The sequence below is a fragment of the Danio rerio genome, chromosome 5 (assembly GCF_052040795.2).
Source record: "Danio rerio strain M-AB ecotype USA chromosome 5, GRCz13ab, whole genome shotgun sequence".
Lineage (NCBI taxonomy): Eukaryota > Metazoa > Chordata > Actinopteri > Cypriniformes > Danionidae > Danio > Danio rerio.
This window is the reverse complement of record NC_141025.1, coordinates 63,456,695-63,477,377: the sequence shown is the minus strand read 5'-3', so window position 1 is coordinate 63,477,377 and position 20,683 is coordinate 63,456,695. Positions and strand designations below refer to the sequence as shown.

At 34.6% G+C, this 20,683-nt stretch overlaps 1 protein-coding gene and 1 long non-coding RNA gene across 2 annotated transcripts in view; one reads left to right on the top strand and one right to left on the bottom strand.

The window, feature by feature from the left end:
* LOC137490176 (uncharacterized) overlaps positions 1 to 20,683 on the bottom strand; it is a 331,069-nt gene that overhangs the window by 169,879 nt on the left and 140,507 nt on the right. The window lies entirely within an intron of this gene.
* man2a1 (mannosidase, alpha, class 2A, member 1) overlaps positions 1 to 20,683 on the top strand; it is a 178,848-nt gene that overhangs the window by 63,997 nt on the left and 94,168 nt on the right. Inside the window, 3 exon segments of the mRNA NM_001110027.3 lie at positions 12,215 to 12,401; positions 12,612 to 12,789; positions 13,850 to 14,061. Coding sequence (NP_001103497.3) covers positions 12,215 to 12,401; positions 12,612 to 12,789; positions 13,850 to 14,061 — 577 coding nt within the window.

The window sequence follows — 20,683 nt, the reverse complement described above, 5'->3', positions numbered from 1 at the left end:
ATAAATTCCGAAGTGTAACATGGACATTGACAGGCAGTCTATTTGCCTAACTACGCATTTATAGGCTGTATTGCCAAAAAGATTGTATTTTTATGGTGATTAGTTGACAAAAAAACATTAATTTGCTAAGTCTTAATATCAATCTCTCAATAGAAGCGTTGAATGGAAATATTACATGACAATGTGACATCTTGTATGAAAACGGTCAAAATGACTGCTGAGGATTTTAGTAGTTAAAGAATTCTGGAAGTTCCAGTGTTAAAAGAGGCATATCATCTGGCTCATAATAAATGATGAGAGTGTTTTTGGTAAACTCTGTCGTCTCAGAGCTGACTGCGTGGCCTCACACGTTTGATTGCAAATCTCTGTAGGAGCCTGTTCTAATCACATGAGCTGCTCTGTGCTGCCATTCACGCTTCTCATTGATTGAATCCATCTTTTATTTAGCGATTACGTTGATTAAAACCTTGGTAGGTGGGGTTGCTCGCTACATTTAGCTTCATGATTTAGAAATAGAGGTCGAAGTCAAATAAATCCAGTTTTCCATCTGCAGCTGCTGGCCCTGAAGCAATTGGTAAAAGACCCAACTCCATCTGTGCCTAGTGGAGGCTTTCGCTTTCTCTCTCTCTCTCATTCCAGATACATCTCAATGACTGGAGGTCATTCGGTCCCTCGCCTTAAAAGATAACCGCACAATCTTGAGATTTTGACTGGAGCCGTAATGATCCGTCTCACCAAAAAAGGGCTTGAAGCAATCTTTAGCATCAGATGATGGATACTGTGATGAGTTGATATCAGTTTATGTGTACCTGATTGCTTTTTTTGGTATATGCAGAAAAACTTTCTCCTTAATATCTCTCAATAGCCAGGAGCTCTGGAAGCTCTCACCAAACAGGATGCTGGGTAAATTGTGTAGCAACCATGCAACAAACACCTTAAACACTTGCCTTAACATTTAGCGGTTTTTGCTTGGATAATTATAGGTTGGTGTCTATCAACCTGCATGTAACTACAAGTCGATCTCGTTCAGCTGAAATATCAAGTTAAAAATAAATGCACAGAAGGATTAAAAGAAGATTTAGGTAATTTATACAGGGGGAAATAAGTAATAAACGTTACCGTTTTTCTCAGAAAACATATTTCTAAAGGTGTTGTTGTCTTGAAATTTCCCCATGATGTTGGTAACAACCAGAGAAATGCATATGAAAAGAAAACAAATCAAATTCGTTATAAATGAATGCATGAAATGATACAAAAACTAAAAAAAATTTAACACATGAAGAAAAGGAGGTGTAGAAATATAGTAAAAGCCCAGACAGCAGCTGAAATCTTTTAGCCGTTTTTCAGCAACCCTCTGCCCTTTGTCACTGTAAATGAATATTAGCTGCCTTAATTCAACATCTACATTGCCAGGATTATAAGGATGAAGCCAGGGTGGACATTTCAGCAAGACAATGATCCAAAACCCAACCAAGGAAACTCTCAAATGCTTTCAGATAAAGAAAATCAAGCTGAAGAATGACCCTGCCAATCACCTGATCTAAATCCAACAGAGAATTCGAAATAAATCTTAGATTTAATAGACAAGACCCACAGAACCATTAAGATTTTTACACTCTGTTAAAGTCTGTGAAAAACTGGCACTTGAGCAATTTGTGTGACTTTCTCCATACGAGAGGCGTTTTTAAGCTACCATCACAAAAAAGCTGTTCATATAAAGTATTAAATGTCTTTCAGTAGTTTCTCCTTGTTTCATTCCATTATTATTACACATACAAAAAATTCAGCTTTTTTTTTATGTTTGAATATTTTTATTTTATTTTATAATTTTTTTTTTTACCAAAATCTGGTTAAATTTCATGTCAGCAGCTCCTTTAGAAATATTTTTCCCAGGAAAAACATTATGTTTTCAATAATAATTTTCCCCACTGTGTATCCCTCATTCATCTATTTTCTTATCGGCTTAGTCCATTTATTAATCAGAAGTCAGCACAGCGGAATGAACCTCCCCGCTGTGTATCAATTTCTATCAATAAAATGTACAAAATTATAGAATATACAGTAAAAGACAAATGTGATGTTTAACAAAGCAAGGACGTCATTCACAGTATCTCCTTCTATATATAATAGAAGTTTTAGTACTTAAGTTCTTTTAGTTGGGCTGCAAGAAATATTGGGAAAAAAACAGGCAAGATCAGTATTATTTGTGATGTTAAGATTTTTTTGGTCTGATAATTTGCCTTATTAACCTAACTTGCCTAGTTAACCTAAGTTAAGCCTTAAAGTTGCTCTGTAATCTGAGTGAAGTTATCTTAAAAAATAACTACTAAAATATTATTTGTGTATGTACTGTAATCATATTAAAAACTAAGTAAATTATTTTAATGAAATTATTTAACTATTGTATATAAAATATGTTCTTATCCAAGTTTAAAAGCACTTTGAAATTCATCCATTCATTCATTCATTCTTTATTAGGGGTTGCCACAGCGGAATGAACTGCCAACTATTTCAGCATCTGTTTTAAGCAGCTGATGCCCTTCCAGCCGGTTACACTACCGCAGATTTTGTTACCTATAGCCATGTGAATACAGGGAGAACATGTAAACGCCACACAGAAATGCCAACTGGTCCAACCGGGACTCGAACTGAACCAGCGACCTTCTTGCTATAAGGTGACAATGCTAACCACTGAGCCATCGTTTTGCAGCTTTGGAAATATTTAAAAAAAATAATCAAATTTTACAGAAGGGCTAATAATTTTATGTTGTACACACCCATACACCCATACACGCTCATTCACACGCATACACTACTGACAATTTAGCTTACCCAATTTACCTAAAGTGTACTGCATGCAAACCCATGTAAACATAGGGAGAACAGGCAAAATCTACACAGAAATGTCAACTGGCACAGCCAAGGCTCAAACCAGCTATCTTCTTGTTGTGAGGCGACAGCGCTACCCACCGTGCCACCCCCACCCCTATAGATTTTTAAAAAATGTATCTGATCTGGTATATTGATCTGAACTGTCATTTTTTTGTTATGAAGCATTATCACTGTCACCTCACAGCAAGAAGGTCGTTGGTTCAAGGCCTGGCTGGACCAGTTGACATTTCTGTGTGGAGCTTATTCTCCTCGTGTTGGCGTGGGTTTCCTCTAGGTGCTGCGGTTTCCCCTACAGTCCAATGACATGTGCTAAAGGGGAATTAAATAAGCTAAATTGGCTGTATTAAATGTGTGTGAATGAGTGTGTATGGGTGTTTCCCAGTATTGGTTTGCAGCTGGAAGGGCATCCACTGTGTACAACATATTCTGGAAAAGTTGGTGGTTCATTCCGCTTTGTGACCCCTGATAAATAAGAGACTAAAAGATGAATCAATCAATGAATAAAGTAAAATGCTAAATTAAAAGTGCCCAAATGTAAACCTCAAACAACAATAACTTTAGTCACAACAATAAAAAAAAGGATTTAAATGTAAACAGTTGAAAGCCTTTGTTTTTGCAGCTGGAGATTTTTGATTGGATTATAATGTAAATGAGTTTGCTTTGTTATTCTAATGAAGGAGATGAAAGAAAGGAAAGTGTGATACAGAAGCTCACCTACTGATATTTGATTTATTTAATTATTGAACACAGTAAGCGCTTCACCACACTTCTGATCTACCAACCTGCTCATTTCAATTTCGCAAATTCAACCAATATGCTAAATCTTAAACATTCAAATAATTATTCAATAAATAAAACAGCAAAAAGGATTTGAACATGAAGCATTTGACATTTATTCGGAAAGTCTAGTCTGTGTTATGAGAGTGCTTATTAGTGAGGCTAAGTCCTGTGTAAATATTTCATGTTGAGCGTAACCCACAACTGACCTTCATTAGCATCAGCCTTCATGCACAAAAGTACATTCGGAAAGATGCTAAGCCTTATAAAGTTTGAACTTTCCAAATCTCTCACTATGTAGGGCAAACTTTTCTTAATCCATAGTTAAGTTCCCATATTAATTGGGATTAGTTGTACCTGTGGTTGTTCTGCTGAACACCTGGGTGAACTGGTACGCTCACAGGAAACTTCTCTTTTGTGGGATAAAAGAAAGGTTAAACGTGTTTGAAATACCTGGGCTGTGGTTTACTTTTTAGCAAACATTCTATAATGGCTGAAGCAGCATTTAAATAAACATGAAATTGACAACAATAGAAGCAATAAATGTTTTTTTTTTGTAAAACACAATTTTTGAAAAAAAAACAGGTATATATTTATATATTTGATGTTTGAAAAATTATTACACTTTCTCATGCTTCATTAGGTTTGTTTTAGGTAAGAGAGAAAAAAAGAAGACTGTAAATGCAATATAACTAATATGTATAGATACATGTAAACATACACAGACACCCTAAAACTGCACACTAGTTCAATTCAACAAACAAAAAAGTAAAATGAAAGCATAATTATACACTAATCAAGTATTTAAATAAATATTATTTACACACACACACACACACACACACACACACACACACACACACACACACACACACACACAAATGCATATATCCATAAAATAATATAACAATAAATAAAACAATCAATAGGATAAAAATAGCTTTTTTAAACCTAACCTGTACCTTAAAAACATCCTTTGGTGTAACAGCAAAAATCAATAAAAAAACAACTCTTAATCATTACAAGGAGCATGACACGGATTTATATCAATATTATATTCATGTCATTTACCAAACAAGAAAGTTTAAGGAAAGCACAATTGTATACTCACCGGCCACTTTATTAGGTATAACTTACTTGTACTGGGTTGGATCTTCTTTTGCCTTCAGAACTGCCTTAATCCTTTGTGGCATAGATTTAACAAAGTACCTATAAATATTCCTCAGAGATTTTGGTCCATATTGACATGATAGCATCACGGAGTTGCTGCAGATTTGTCGGCTGCACATCCATGATGCGAGTCTCCACCACATCCCAAAGGTGCTCTATTGAATTGAGATCTGGTAACTTTGGAGGCCATTTGAGTAGAGTGAATACATTGTCATGTTTAAGAAACCAGTCTGAGATGATTTTCGATTTTTGACATGGTGCGTTATCCTTCTTGAAGTAGCCATCAAAAGATGGGCACACTGTGGTCATAAAGGGATGGACATGGTCAGCATTAATAGTCAGGGAGGCTGTGGCATTGACACGAATCTCAATTGGTTCTAATGGCCCAAAAGTGTGCCAAGAAAATAATCTCCACAACATTACACCACCACCAGCCTGAACCATTGATACAAGGAAGGATGAATCCATGTTTTCATGTTGTTGATGCCAAATTCTGACCCTACCATCTGAATGTCGTAGCAGAAATTGAGACTCATCAGATTCAGTATTTTAAAAATGTCCTATGGTGTGAAAAACAATAAAAACATAATAAATAATAAAACATTTGGACAAATGGGGTCCTATAACTAATCAAGTTTTCTGTGGAATTGCTCATTTAGTATTAGCATATAGTGTCACACCAGAGGACATTGTTTTTAGTGACAAAATGTATCAAGCTTATATGTTTTTAGAAATATTTGGCTGAAAAAAAAAGATTGCGATTTGACTAAAATAGCCACTTGTAAAAATAGGCATGAGGTATTTATTGTTGACTCTTTGCAGTTTCCTTTTTGTTTTAGAAGAGTTGTGATTTATTGAACTTTGCTTGAGACAGTCACACTACGATAGTTTTGGTTAAAAAATGTACAAAATGTAATAACCCAGCAGTTTTTATAAAAATAGGTCCATGGAAGACAAATAAGTGTTGACATTTATTATGTTTTAAAAAATGACTAATTATATGACTTTTTATCATGCAAGAAAATGCAACATTACTCATGCCAACAACCTAAATAAATAGACTGCACAAACAATAAAAATAAAATCACAGTGGTAAAAAAAAAAAACATCTGATATTGGGAATAATGAGCTCTGCAACTCAGCTCTCAGTTCAAGATACATTTCGAAAGCACTTTGTAAACTGGATTGCTTTAATTAAAGCAGCTTAATTAAAATTAAATTAAAAAGATTTTCATGTCGATGGTGGAGCTCCTGATTAAGTGCAGATACTTTTCCGGAAAGCTTACTTTGCCAAGCTGTTTCAAACTGCTAAAACAAACTCCAAGCACACTTTTGAAATGATGTGGCACCAGTTCATTTTTCATTTTCTCTTATAGTGATATCTCAACTAAAATAAAAAATGTACACACCCTTAAGTGGTTCCCAAACTTGAATAGTTTGAACAAAGCTGACCACTGAAATCCAGCGTAGGAAAAACAAATACTATGGAAGCCAGTGATTACAGATTTCTAGCATTTTCAAAATAACTTACTTTGTGTTCAACAGAAAAAAATAAGCTCAAATAAGTTTGAAACAAATGAAGGGTGAATAAATGACTGAGTTCAGTTTTGTGTAATCTAGACCTTTAAATGTCATACATCTACTATTATAATATTGGCAAGATCATTGTAAAAATGGCTGGAACAAATAGCAAGAGAAAGATCAAACTCATTGAAAATATGTGCCTCAGCCAATTACGCATATCAAGAGAAAAATCAAAGAAACCAAGCGTAACCTTGTTGCATTTATATATATATATATATATATATATATATATATATATATATATATATATATATATATATATATATATAAAAAGCTAATTAAATGGATTATTAGATTGTCAGATGTATTTTATACATGACATTCATACATTTTCTTTTCAAGTTATTTTGAAAGGACTTGGTTTCAAAATAATACAATAGTTGGCTTTAATCAAGTTTTGCAGTATTCAAACTGAAAAAACAGTGTTAGTTTAGCTTTCGATTAGATGTACAAATTCAATTTCTACCAAATTTATGTTAGAAATCGACACTGCAGTGTTAACATTTTCACATAGACATCTGATCTTGATGGACTGAACAGAAGAAAAGAAATGAAAACGGTTGTCCTGTCCAAGAATGCAGAGTTACTGGTTGAGTGAACTTTGCCAGAAAGCCTTTGGCAAGCTTTTTTAAATCCTGTAAGACACTCCAAATGAACACACTGAAATGAGGCCACACCAGTTTAGTTTTCAATTTCATTGTTACTTCATACAGTATGTCCAATAATAAAATATTGGTGAAATCCTTGATAAAATGGCTCTAATTAGCTAAAAAGGAGAGCTAAAAGACTACTTTAATTTCTAGTTCATACATTTTAAGTATGATTTAAGTGCATATTATTCTGTTGTTGTTGCGGCTGTATGTTGCTCTGTTGGGTCTCTAATGATTTGAATACAAAATAAGAGCTGAGGGAAATGAGTAAAATGTTTCAAGGGCTGAACAGGAGCCAGCATTTCTCTTTGCAGCAAACAAAAGAAAAGTCAGGGGAAATGTCCTCCCACATCTCATCTATTGTTTTCCGTTGTCTGCTTGTTCAGTGGAGTGCATCTGTTTGGGATACTCTGTTTTTCCCAGACCTAGTCTTAAAAAAAACATGAAAAAAAAAATTAAGACCTAACTTAGATCTCTGACCGTGGCCGGTGCTGAACAAATATGATTACACTTCATTTGGCTGCAACAGCGTGCACTCTACGCCAGGCTGAATTAGCTTTCTGCTCAGTGTAATTCCATATATCACCATTTAACAGACAGCCAGACTACTCTGCGCTTCACATCTGGTCCCTTGTTTAAAGACAAATCTTGCATTATTTATTCGCACAGGCTTTTATGAAGGTCACTCTGGAGCGCACGCTGTGTTGAATGGGTAATTGAATATTTTTATTACGAATAAAATATGATTCGATTTTTGGGATTATTGGATTATTTCTTGTGTTGCTGTTTGCTGTGAAATGTGTCTAAGCAAAACGTAGAAAATTTGCAGCTGGGGTTGGTTGATTCTGTGTTTGATTTCACCTCACTATTTATATCAAGAAAAGTGTGAGTTATGTACTTACTGAGAGAGCTCGGTAATATCTTTTCATTGAACGAGCATAGAAATTCTACTCTCCATTTCCTGACCTCTGGCATCAACAATGCATTTTCATTCATATAACTTCTGCTCACTGGATACCGACAACCATGCTACTTCAAACTCACTTAAATTCAACTTTCTGATAGTCAGTTTGAACAGTTTGACAAAACTGTCTTGTCTACAAAACTCAATGCACTCAATGCTCATCAATGGATTTGCTCTTCAGTGTTTGAACCACACTGTACTGAACTAAACTAAACTTCAATTCTGAAAACCGGACTCACACATTGTTTTTAATTTAGAATTGATCGGGTCTGCGATTCGGGTGAGCAAAATGTTTTATTATATTTGTAACACACGTGAGGCTGTGTGTGTGTGCTCTCTCCTCTCTCTCCGGCTGCTCCTTCTCTTTTTAAGAAGGGTGTCTCTCCGGCTCAGTCACTAGAATGAACAGGTGTTATTTATTATTTCTGATTGGCATGCTGATTAGCCGCCGGGCTCTGAGCATGCTCTCCCCCCTCATTGGGTGTTCGATCCTGCTTACCACTCCACAAACATGTATGCAAATTAATGCAATAGTATATGTACACAAAAAATTGTATATGCTATAGTAGCCTATTCTTTACAAAAAGTCAACATATGAGCCTTTCACCACACACACTGCACGCACGTACCGCGAATGAGAGAGGAAATTACAGCACACTAGCTCTAAGGTAAAACCAGTTGCTCAAGACATCATCAATACATCATCTTTTAAAATGTTATTCCTTAATTAAGTTTCGTGAAAGTTAAGACAGATAGGCGTGCGCTTTGTCTACAACGCAAATTATATTCCTGTACCTCACTGGAAAACCAAAATGTTCCCACACAGGCGACTTAAATGTGTCTGGGGGATCTGCAATCTTAATATATGCGAAACAGTTATCCTGCGTACAGTAGTAACAAGTGTAAAAGAGTGTGATCGCTCACTCAAGTCACATGACATGATATGCACTTGAAAAATATTAACTTTAGAATATAATATTTAAAACAAAAGCTCATCATTACCAATACAAATTAATCAAATGTGATAAAATAAAGATGTGTTTAAATTGGTTCAATTAGTTAGAGACAAGTGACGTCAACCTCAACAATGGGCAGCAGGGAGCGTGAGAGCAACTATATCCTATATATCCTGAATGAACTGATTAGATAGTTAGCTTAACAAACACTTGTAAAGGTACAGCACAGGCATTAGATATATCTTCCAACCAACATGTTGTTGTTGAAGTACAATATGTACTTCAATATAAACGTGTATATATACAGTTGAAGTTAGAATTTTTAGCCATTTGAATTATTATCCCCCCCCCCCCATATAATTTTGCCCCCAACTTCTGTTTAACGGGAAAGATTTTTTTTTGTGATTTCTTTTATCTTTGTCACGATGACAAGACATCAAATTTTACTAGATATTTTTCAAGATACTAGTATTTAGCTTAAAGTGACATTTAAAGGCTTAACTAGGTTAATTAGGTTAACTACACGGAACTCAAATCCTGGTTGTCTTAAATTTTTAAGCTGAATCAAATGAACCTTATGAGTCTATTGAGCTTATATTATTTTTACCGACTTAAAACAGCTTGCGTAACATATAAAATTAAGCTAGAACATGATTAACTTAGTTTAACTACTGTAGTTATAATGACCAGAGATGAGAAGTAACCAAGTACAAATAATTTGATACTGTACTTAGATAGATTTTTTTTGTATCAGTACTTTGACAACTTTTTACTTTTACTCCTTAAATTTATAAACCAGGCTAGTTACTTTTGTATTCATGTTTTTGGTGGCGCAATCTTTATTATTTCTTGTCATTGGACAAATCCATTGCATGTCTTTTTGATTCAGTAAACCAATTTTTTATCACGCATCTTTTTTAACCCATGTTGATACCGCAACTATGGTGGCTAGTTTGTAAAGCTTACCGCAAGAATAGAAATAGAAAGGCAAGGTGGATGAGACAGAGGGAGTCGGCGATGTAAACATGACTGAAGCAGCCCTGTTTACACTGGGTAATAAGCTGCATTTGAGTTGATTGGACCAATGGTAAATTAGACACATTCCTGTTTAAATTTCTGTCCACATCAGACCATGGTTTACAATACAGTCTTCTCTGATCTTTTAATCTAATGCCACAAAAATTTGCTTTGTTCATCTACATTTGTACAGTTAAATCTTTTATGCGTGCTTTATGCATTGAAATTTATTTATTTTATTTTATCTTCCTATTTCCTAACACAGAATTTATACTGTTTTACTGTTGTCTTCATTTAAATAAGTTTACCTAATATTTTAACATCAAAACTATTCACACTCAAAAAAACAAATATCTACAATACAATGAAAAAAACACAGAAAACATAGGATATTATGATTTTAGTTTTGAACATACGGAAGGATATTTAGCCAAATGCCCAAAATTGGAAAAGTACAGTAAAAAGTAAAGTCCCTTTATTTATCCAGGATTGTCGCAGCGGAATAAACCGCCAACTTTGCCAGCACATGTTTTACACAGCGGATGCTCTTCCAGCTGCAACCTATCTCTGGGAAACATCCATACACACTCATTCACACTCATACACTATGGACAATTTAGCCTACCCAATTTATCTATACTGCATGCCTTTGGACTGTGGGGGAAACAGGAGCACATGGAGGAAACCCACGCAAACACGGGGAGAACATGCAAACTCCACACAGAAATGCCAACTGACCCAGCCAAGGCTTGAACCAAAGACCTTTTGCTGTGAGGCGACAGCACTACATACTGTGCCAACGCTTTGCCCTTATTGAACTTGTATTATGTTAAACTGACTTAAAACAGCTTGCGTAACTTATAAAATGAAGTTAGAACATTTAACTTTAATAATTAAGTTTAATAAGTTAATAAGTTATTTAATTAATAAGTTAAAACTTAATTAAGTTTAATAAATTATAATGACCTAAAAACATATGCCGTCAGGACTAATTGATCATATTTTTTACAGTGTAGGCAAGTTAGCTTAATTTGGCAAATCATTGAATAACAGTGGTTTTTGTTTTGTTGACAATCTGAAAAATATATTGCTTAAGGGGGCTAATACTATTGACCTTAAAATGGAAAAAAAAGAAAAAGAAAAAAAAAGAGAATTTTATCTAGCCGAAATAACAAATGAGACTCTCTCTAGTAAAAAGTATGATAAGAAACACTGTGAAAAATTCCTTGCTCTATTAAACATCATTTGGAAAATATTTTTAAAAAATCACAGGAGCACTTGGCTATGCTTATTATAAATTACAAAAAGAAAAACAATCAATTAAACAAACATCTGGTATGATTTCTCACTGATAACCACCAAAAAAAAGTTTAGTTTTCCTCTAATTGTGTAATTAATGTTGGGCTCACTCACAAACGCACAGATCTCAGGAATTATAAGATGCCAGTATTTATTTGAACAAACTTACACACTTACAACAGAAACTTGAACCATCAACATGCAGGCAGGACAAGGGGTTGTGACATTACAATAAAAGACCATGAATAAACTGAACTTAGGGATATACAGTAAATACACAAGACATGATTCAACTGAATACATAAAGTTGTGTGACACAGGTGGAACTTATAAACATTAACAAAGGCGGGAAAACGGAACAAAGGAGTCACATGACATAAACCGGAGCACATGGAACAAACACAAGGGACATCACATGACGCAACTACATAAATGCAACACATAGACAGACCAGACTTGTGTCTATTAATGAGCACGTCGCAATTTTTCTGACATGATCAAATACCCATTGGGAAAGTTCTTAATGTAGTAAGGGAGATCTGCTTCTATGTTATCTGTCACTGCGCTGCTTATGAGTGAGAGGCAGCAGGAGAAGCTACACCCATCAGAGCAACAGAGAGCAATCTTTCTGGCTCTGATACACGTGTGATTGGGGGCGGGGAGAACCAGCTTATTTGCATTAAAAGCACAGGTAACAAAACGGCTACAATGTCTTAACAGCGCAATTTACCAATATACAAAAAGGTATAATAAATAATCTGATGGGTATTTTGAGCTGAAACTTTACAGACAGGTTCTGGAGAAACAAAAGACTTTTATTAAATCTTAAAAAGGGGTTAGATAGGTGCCCTTAAACGGGAATCATAAGGAGAAATATGATTTGCTTTTGTTTTTGATTCCAACAGATCAAGACTCGAGTACAGACATTCTGTGCCACATGATGCCATTCTACAGCTATGATGTTCCCCATACGTGTGGTCCTGACCCCAAGATTTGCTGCCAGTTTGATTTTAAAAGGCTGCCAGGAGGAAGAATTAGCTGTCCATGGAGAATTCCTCCTCAGGCCATCACAGACAACAACGTACAGGAGAGGTACAACTATACACAGCAGTCAAACACAGTAGGAGCTACTCTATTTACTCATAGAAACCTTAAAAAAAACAGGTATTGTGTCAAACTAGAAATCTGTTCTGATGAGTAACCCTTTCTTTAATCCCTTTTTCATTGTTTGTGGATTAGTGTTCCCTTAAATCTGATCAGATTTAGATTCCCCTCCACTTAGTTTAGTCTCTCCATGTGTAGAGCTCAGACGCTGCTGGACCAGTACAGGAAGAAATCCAAGCTTTTCCGCACCAAGGTGCTGTTGGCACCACTCGGAGATGATTTCCGTTACACTGAAGCTGTCGAATGGGACCAACAGTTTGAAAACTACCAGAAACTCTTTGACTACATGAATTCTCACCCTGAGCTCCATGTCAAGGTCATTCTTCATTGTTTGTCACACGCTGAACTACAGGGCTGTGCAGTATGACAATATATATCGTATAGACAAAAAAAGTCTGTCGATTCACATTATACTTTAACTATTGTTTGTTACATAGTGTCACAAAATACATTGTGTACGGTAATGCATTTTTAAAAAAATTACTTATATGAGCGCAATATTGATTGCAGATATCGGGATGCAAACAAAAACATAAAAATCTGCATCATGAGAAAGATTTTACATTTTATTTAGTAATATAATTTTTTTATGTTGGACCTGTAATCAGTAGTTTTTAAAAAGTGTTTCATGTTTTATCACAATGTAAAATCCAATAATTTCAGGTAACTCAAACCATTTGCGGAAACCGATTGCAACAAACCATTCAAGTTCAAAAACTAATCTTAACGAGTACTTTGAACTTAATCTATTTGAGTAAAAGAAGCTATTTAAGCACAGTAAAATCTAATAAATGAAGAGAACTCAAACCAACTGAATACTGTAAAACCCAATAAGTTAAGGCAACTCAAACTGTTGGAGGAAACCAATTGCTACAAACCATTTGAGTTAAACTAATCTATACGAGTACTGTGAACTTACTCCATTTAAGTTGAAGTAATGAGGTATTTAATTAACTCATTACCTTTAAGAGTTCAAAACTCTTTTTAAATAAGTAGAATTAACTTTTAGTAAATTTTGAGTTGACTACACTTATGGCATTTAATAAAGTGGACTGTTGGGTTTTACAGTGTAATAATCCTTTTATATTTCTACATTTTTAATTAAACATTTGCCCCGAAGTTCTAAATAATATAAAAAATATGATTACATATGAATGAGTAAATGTCTGAGTATATATTTAAGATGTCAAAAAGGAATGTGGTCAATATGTATACACTATTTGCTTAATTGGTACTTTACTTTGATTATACATCATTATCGGTGTATGAGATGACATTGTGATTTGTGATTTTAGCATTATCGCCCAGCCCTAATCTTTTTTTCAGACATTTACTATTGGTTTTTTAATTTATACCTAAACCTTTTCTCTTTGCAGGCCCAGTTTGGAACCATTTCAGATTATTTCCAGGCCTTGCGTAAAAGCACTGGCATGGATCCAGTTGGCATGAATGTTGGTCATTTGGCTTTGCCTGTTGTAAGTGGAGATTTTTTCACTTATGCGGATCGAGATGACCACTACTGGAGTGGATACTTCACCTCTCGGCCCTTTTATAAACGCATGGACAGAATGCTGGAATCATACCTCAGGTACGGTTTAACAAATCTAAATGCTTTGCATAAATCTTTTTTTTTCTTTTTGTTTTGTTTTACTTGTAATGTTAGCAAGACCAGGCTAAATAAACATAATTTGATGATACTTTCATGTTTTGCTCTACAATGTAAAATGTACTGACTCGTAACCCAAATTTTCTCATCTAATTAGTTTTGTTTATTGAATAAACTTATTTCACAGCTGTCTGGGATACTCGATTTTAATCTGTCAGTTGCAACATCCAAGATATGTTAATCCCAGATATCAACCGCTAATTAACACAGTCTCATCCGGGACCTTTGAATTAACTTGATCTACAGTAAATACGTTTACATTCATATACTTACTACGTTTACATCCATATGCATGCTATCCACATTCATGAATCAAAAAAATAATAATCTGCATTCTAATTTGCTCAAATAACAAAAGAAAAACATTTTTACAACTTTCAAAAAGAAAAAAAAATTGAGTAAAACCAACTGGGAGAAAAATGTCAACTTAACTGTATCGCTCATAGGCACACAAACCCATAAACAAACACATATTTTTGTGTGTGTTTTTGATGCAAGGATAATATAATACAAGGTTAAGCTCTATAAAAGGACATACATTTAAAAAATTCTTAAGATTATCTAAAATCTAAAAAATGTCTAAATATTTAATAATAATAATATATATATATATATATATATATATATATATATATATATATATATATATATATATATATATATATATATATATACACACACACACACACACACACACACACACACACACACACACATATATATATATATATATATATATATATATATATATATATATATATATATATATATATATATATATATATATATATATAAATATATATAGGTCTTGAAAAAAGGGTCCAGACTAGGATTAGTGTTGTCAAGTTTAAACCTTGGTACCAATTGATACTAATTTACTAATACTAATTTTAAAATTGCCAACATTTGAGTGCTGTTGAGCAGGTTCTTAAACCCTTATTGGCTTATTGGACAGTGTGTTTTCGTACAAAATAGATAAAACTGTGATTGTCTCTGAAGGTCATCACTTCACCATTCTTCACCACTAAGGAGTTTGAAAGCTAAGTCTATCAGCCGATCTATATTTGAGCAGATATATTAGAGATCCACTGATAGTTTAGCTGATAGACATGGCATTCAAATGCTCCAGTTTACATGATTTGGGTTCACGCTTAATAAACAGACCTTCAGAGTCAATCACAGTCTTATCTTTTGAGCATGTAAACACAATGTTCAATCAGCAGTGTTTAAAGGCAGGTTTATACTTCTGCGTCCAGTGTTTGTGTTGCTCTGCAGTAACACTTCTGAAACGCTAGCTGGCAGCGAGGTTTTAATGTTCCTCTGTGTCGAGTATTTTTTTGGGTGCTTTGTTTATTCTGAACGCTACCCTAATGTACAAGTAGCTAAAACTCGCTCATTTAGAGGCAGGAGCTGGCGGACGTGCAACCACGTTAACCATAAGGTGAACACAAGACAAAAGTTTTTATCTGGAGCTCCTTTACGAGACTTGACCCTTCTTCACCTTAAAAAAATATAAGGTTCTATCTGACATTTTTGTCAAAATTGAGTTATTCACATATTCCTAGTAAATGTCAACTTATTTACTTTATGGGATGTTTTTATAAGTTGTTTACATTTTAAGACTTTTTATTTAGAAAACAAATGTTACACACATATTGTTTGCTATGGAATGCAAAAACTACGAAGTTCAATATCTCAAAATCATTCAGAACTCAGATAGAACCTTTTAATTCCAAGTTGACGACTTGTAAACAATTGTTCTATTTGGCTCGCGGCTCTCAGCACCACCCACACTCGTCACCGATACCAAGCCGACAACACAACAAAGCTTGCGCGTCAGCCATGGCGAAAGCCATGCGGCCGTGCGAATGCTGTGCTGGACTATTCATGTTTGTTTATTAATATAGAGCTTTTTACAACGTAGATTGTGTCAAAGTAGCTTAACATAGAAGTTCTAGTAAAGTCCATATACACACTATACTCATGCAGAAGTTGACGCAGAAACGTAAATCAGCCTTAAGGACCTGCTCAACTGCACTCAAATAATAGCTGGAAATGGGCACTTTTGAAGGTTCAGTAATAACTGGTATAGAAGATAATACTTTTGATAACCCGTTGATCAAATATAAACAATGAATTTTTGTAGCTTGGTTTCAAAGAGATCTGCGTTTGGACTAACAAGCAAGTTTTGATTTTTGTAACTTTGGATGAATGTTTTTAGTACAATGAACTTTTATGTGTTAAAAGATAAAGGAAATTAGATTTCTCTAATTATGAAATATTAAACCGATACCAAGTGCCAAATGCAGATAAAAACTGGCTTCAGCGTGCACATAAAAGGAAATGATTAAATCTTAATGTGTAAATCTGAATGAGCGTGTGATCCATCACATCATTATACAAAATGAAAGAATGCTAGCATCTTTTATCATGTTGGAAAATGATATATAAAAGATTATTGGGAACAGAAAAACCCCAAAATATCATTCTATATCATATCATATTTTGGCCTGAGTTTCCCTGTCCAAAAATTGGAACAATAGAAAATACCATTTCCATACGGTTGTTTTTGACCTGGGTTTATGACCATGATTTCAAAATTAGCATAAAAGTTAATTTTTAACGAGCTTAAATGTTATACTAATATGTGCAATTAAATTTGCTATGTGTCTTAAATAAACCACTGACATAATTTCTGCAAATTCAGCCTAATCAGTACAGAGACCCAAATATTTATGGCCTATATTTGGTTATAGAAAATATATATATTTTTTCTTATTAAATGTGTTTACCTGCTAACATTTGTTTTGTCAGTTATTAGATATACGCCAGCATACAAATGTACCAAAAGTCACAATAAAGTCATAGATTTTTCAAACTTTGATGCTCTCAAGCACACAGTATTGAACTGATTTTGGTTGCTTTGCTGGTCTGTGTATAGGAAGAGCTCAGTGATAACAGATGATACTGTCTCTTTCTTTCCGAGCTGTATTTCGCTAACTAACACACAAAGCTGAAGGTCACATGTCTGTGTTGTCACGATAAGACTGAAGCCCTGTGACAAGGTTGCAGCAAATTAAAGCAGCCAACAGCTCAATGGCTTCAGTATTTATTTGACTGTGGCCATAGACTGTGACATTTGAGAGTGCTTTACAAAGTGTGTTCTTGACGCTATTTTTAACCTGGAAGCTTACACATTTTTTTATTTAGAAAATAATAATTAAATAGTTCTTTTTTGCATTTATTTTGTTATCGTTGTTTATTTTAATTAGCAACAGGAAATTGTTGAAACACCTATGCACTAATTGGCTCGGTTCTAGATAATGAGATGTTACAGTGGAACATATTGATTTTTCTACATCGATTTTTCTACCTGTGCCCCCAGCGAGTAAGATGAATGGTATTGTTACATAAGTCTATTAAAACACCCTTTCAGTAATTTATGTAAAGCTGAAATAGCATAAAAAATATAGTCAGAAGATAAAATACATAAACTATAAATACAGTTCTATAAAACTGGCAAAAGCACATGAACCTAGATCACAGCATCATATTAATAAATACTATAATCATGTATATATTAAACTGAAATAAAACCAGACAGAGCTGTAACTTTGAATGCTCTATTCACAAAAAGCACTACAGTTTCACCATGTTGGTAGCATACATTTTATGCCACATGATTTATACTATGCATTATTGTGTTTATTTTATTTAATTATTTACAAGTTTTTGGTTTTGTAGGTTTTTGGCAAGACTGCATACTGACTACAGATTACAAAATATATGCTTTAAAAAGTTATTATTAATGTATTTTATCAGATTACTTAGATTTAGTAACTTAATCTAAATATTTTAAAATACTTGGAAATATTTAAGCTATAATTAGGTCCATAAATATTGAGACATCGACTCAATTCTAACATTTTTGACTCTATACACAAACACAATGGATTTGAAATGGATAAGATGTGCCTTTTATTGAGCTTTAATTTAAGGGTATTTACATCCAAGTCAGGTAAACAGTGTAGGAATTACAACAATGTGCATATGTGCCTCCCACTTGTTAAGGGACCAAAAGTAATTTGACCATTCGTCCTCTAAGCTGTTCCATGGCTAGGTCTGTGTTGTTTCCTAAATATACCAATAACAATGCGCAGATTTAAGGTCCAGAGTTCATTCCAAGTGTGCTATTTGTATTTGGAATCTGTTATTGTCAAAATGAGATTCAAAGAGCTATCAGTCAAGTCAAGCAAGCCATCATGAGGCTGAAAAAACATTCTTAAAAAGAAAGAACGCACCTGTGAGCTCAGCAAAACCAATAGACCCAGAAGACCACGGGAAACAACTGTGGTGGATGACCAGAAAACTATTTTTCTGGTAAAGAAAACACCCTTCACAACAGTTGGCCAGATCAAGAACACTTTCCAGGAGGTAGGTATATGTGTGTCAGAGTCAACAATCAGGAGAATACTTCACCAGAGTTAATACAGAGGGTTCACCACAAGATGTAAACTATTGGTGAGTCTCAAAAATAGGAACGCCAGATTAGAGTTTTAAAAAAGCTTTAACAGTTCTGGAACAACATCCTATTGATAGATGAGACCAAGATCAACTTGTACAAGAGTGATGGGAAGAGAAAAGTATGGAGATGAAAAGGAAACGCTCATGATCCTAAGCAGTGAAGCAGGGTGGTAGTAGTGGCATGTCATGGGCATGTATGGCTGTCAATGGAACTAGTTCTCTTGTGTTTATTGAGGATGTGACTGCTGACAAAAGCAGCAGGATGAATTCTGAAGTGTTTCAGGCAATATTTTCTGCTCATATTCAGCCTAATATTTCAGAATTCATTTGACGGCGCTTTGCAGTGCAGATGAAGAATGACCCAAAGCATACTGCAAAAGCAACCAAAGAGTTTTTGAAGGGAAAGGAGTGAAATGTTATGCAATGGCCAAGTCAATCACCTGACCTGAATCTGATTGAGCTTGCATTTCACTTGCTGTAGACAAAACTGAAGGGAAAAAGCTCCAAGAACAAGCAGGACCTGTCGGAGCACCACCAGAAATGAATTCCAGCGTCTGGTGATGTCTATATTTTCCTGACTTCAGTCTGTAATTGACTGCAAAGGATTTGCAACCAAGCATTAACAAGTGAAAGTTTGATTTATGATTGTTATTTTGTCCCAATACTTTTGATCCCTTAACAAGTGTGAGGCACATATCCAAACTGTTGTTATTTCTACACCAGTCACCTAATTTGGATACTCTTATATTAAAGCTGACAGTTAAAGCACATCGTGTTAGTTTTATTTTAACTCCATAATTTTGGTCTATAAAGTTAAAAATGTTAGAATTGTGTTGATGATTTATGAACCCAACTGTATGTAACAAACAAATATGATTCTGCTCTGTTCCATGTTAAAGTTAAAGCTTCAAAATGAATCCATATCATATACGTATAATAGAAATAGCCTAAACAAGTGGCACAGATTTCCAAATAAAGCATTCGGTAACTGATAAAGTACAGCTAGGGGATTGTTATTGCAGGATAGTAGCCCGACCTGAAGATGTTCTAATCACATGGCTATTTGCCCCCAAAATGTACAAATTTGATGCAGAACATTGTTTTGATCTAAAATAATTTCTTAACTCTTTAATTAGCATAGCTAACAGAAACAAAAAAGGTTGAATGGAGCATACACTATTCAAAGTCACAAGATGGTGACAAACAAGCATATATGGTTGTAAGCGTATTCACTGACGGTGAATATCTGGGATTAACATACCTTGGGTAATTGTGACTGACCAATCAGTATCAAGTATTCCAGACAGCCGTGGACTATGTGTTTATAGAATGGAGCAAACTTTAAGCGACCACTGATAATCTTCTCTGTGGAGAAGCGAATGGCACAAACGAATCGGTGAGTCAAAAATTGAGAGGGCCAAAGCAACTATGATCACAAGTAATAGTAGTTACAGTTCAATGTAATTTAACAACCATCAATAAAGATGCTTTGGAAATAGCGTCTTGTTAAACAAGTACATAATTATTTAAGATTGACTCAAAAGAATCATCTGTTCACAGCAAATCAAATCATGAACCTGCATCACTGCGCAAACATTTAAAGGGCACCTAGGTTACCCCTTTTTTCAGATTTAATATAAGTCTTTTGCGTCTCTAGAATGTGTATATAAAGTTTCAGATCAAAATACCCATCAGATTTTTCATTATACCTTTTACAAGATGCTGTTTTATACTGATATCCAGCAGGGGGTGGTTTTGTCGTACTGCGCCTTTAAGACGGGTTTTTCCCGCCCACTTTCTCGCCCACTACATGCCTCCTCCCTCAGAACGTCAGACAACAGACAGACTTAAAGGAAGAAGGTCTCACGTAGCGTTTGTGAGATACTACAGTAAGAACTAACCTTTACTAATCAGTATTGTGAAGTTGCATTGATGAATCACACACAATATCGTTACAAGCATGCATGCGCGGATACACACACACACACACACACACACACACACACCACAGATGACACAC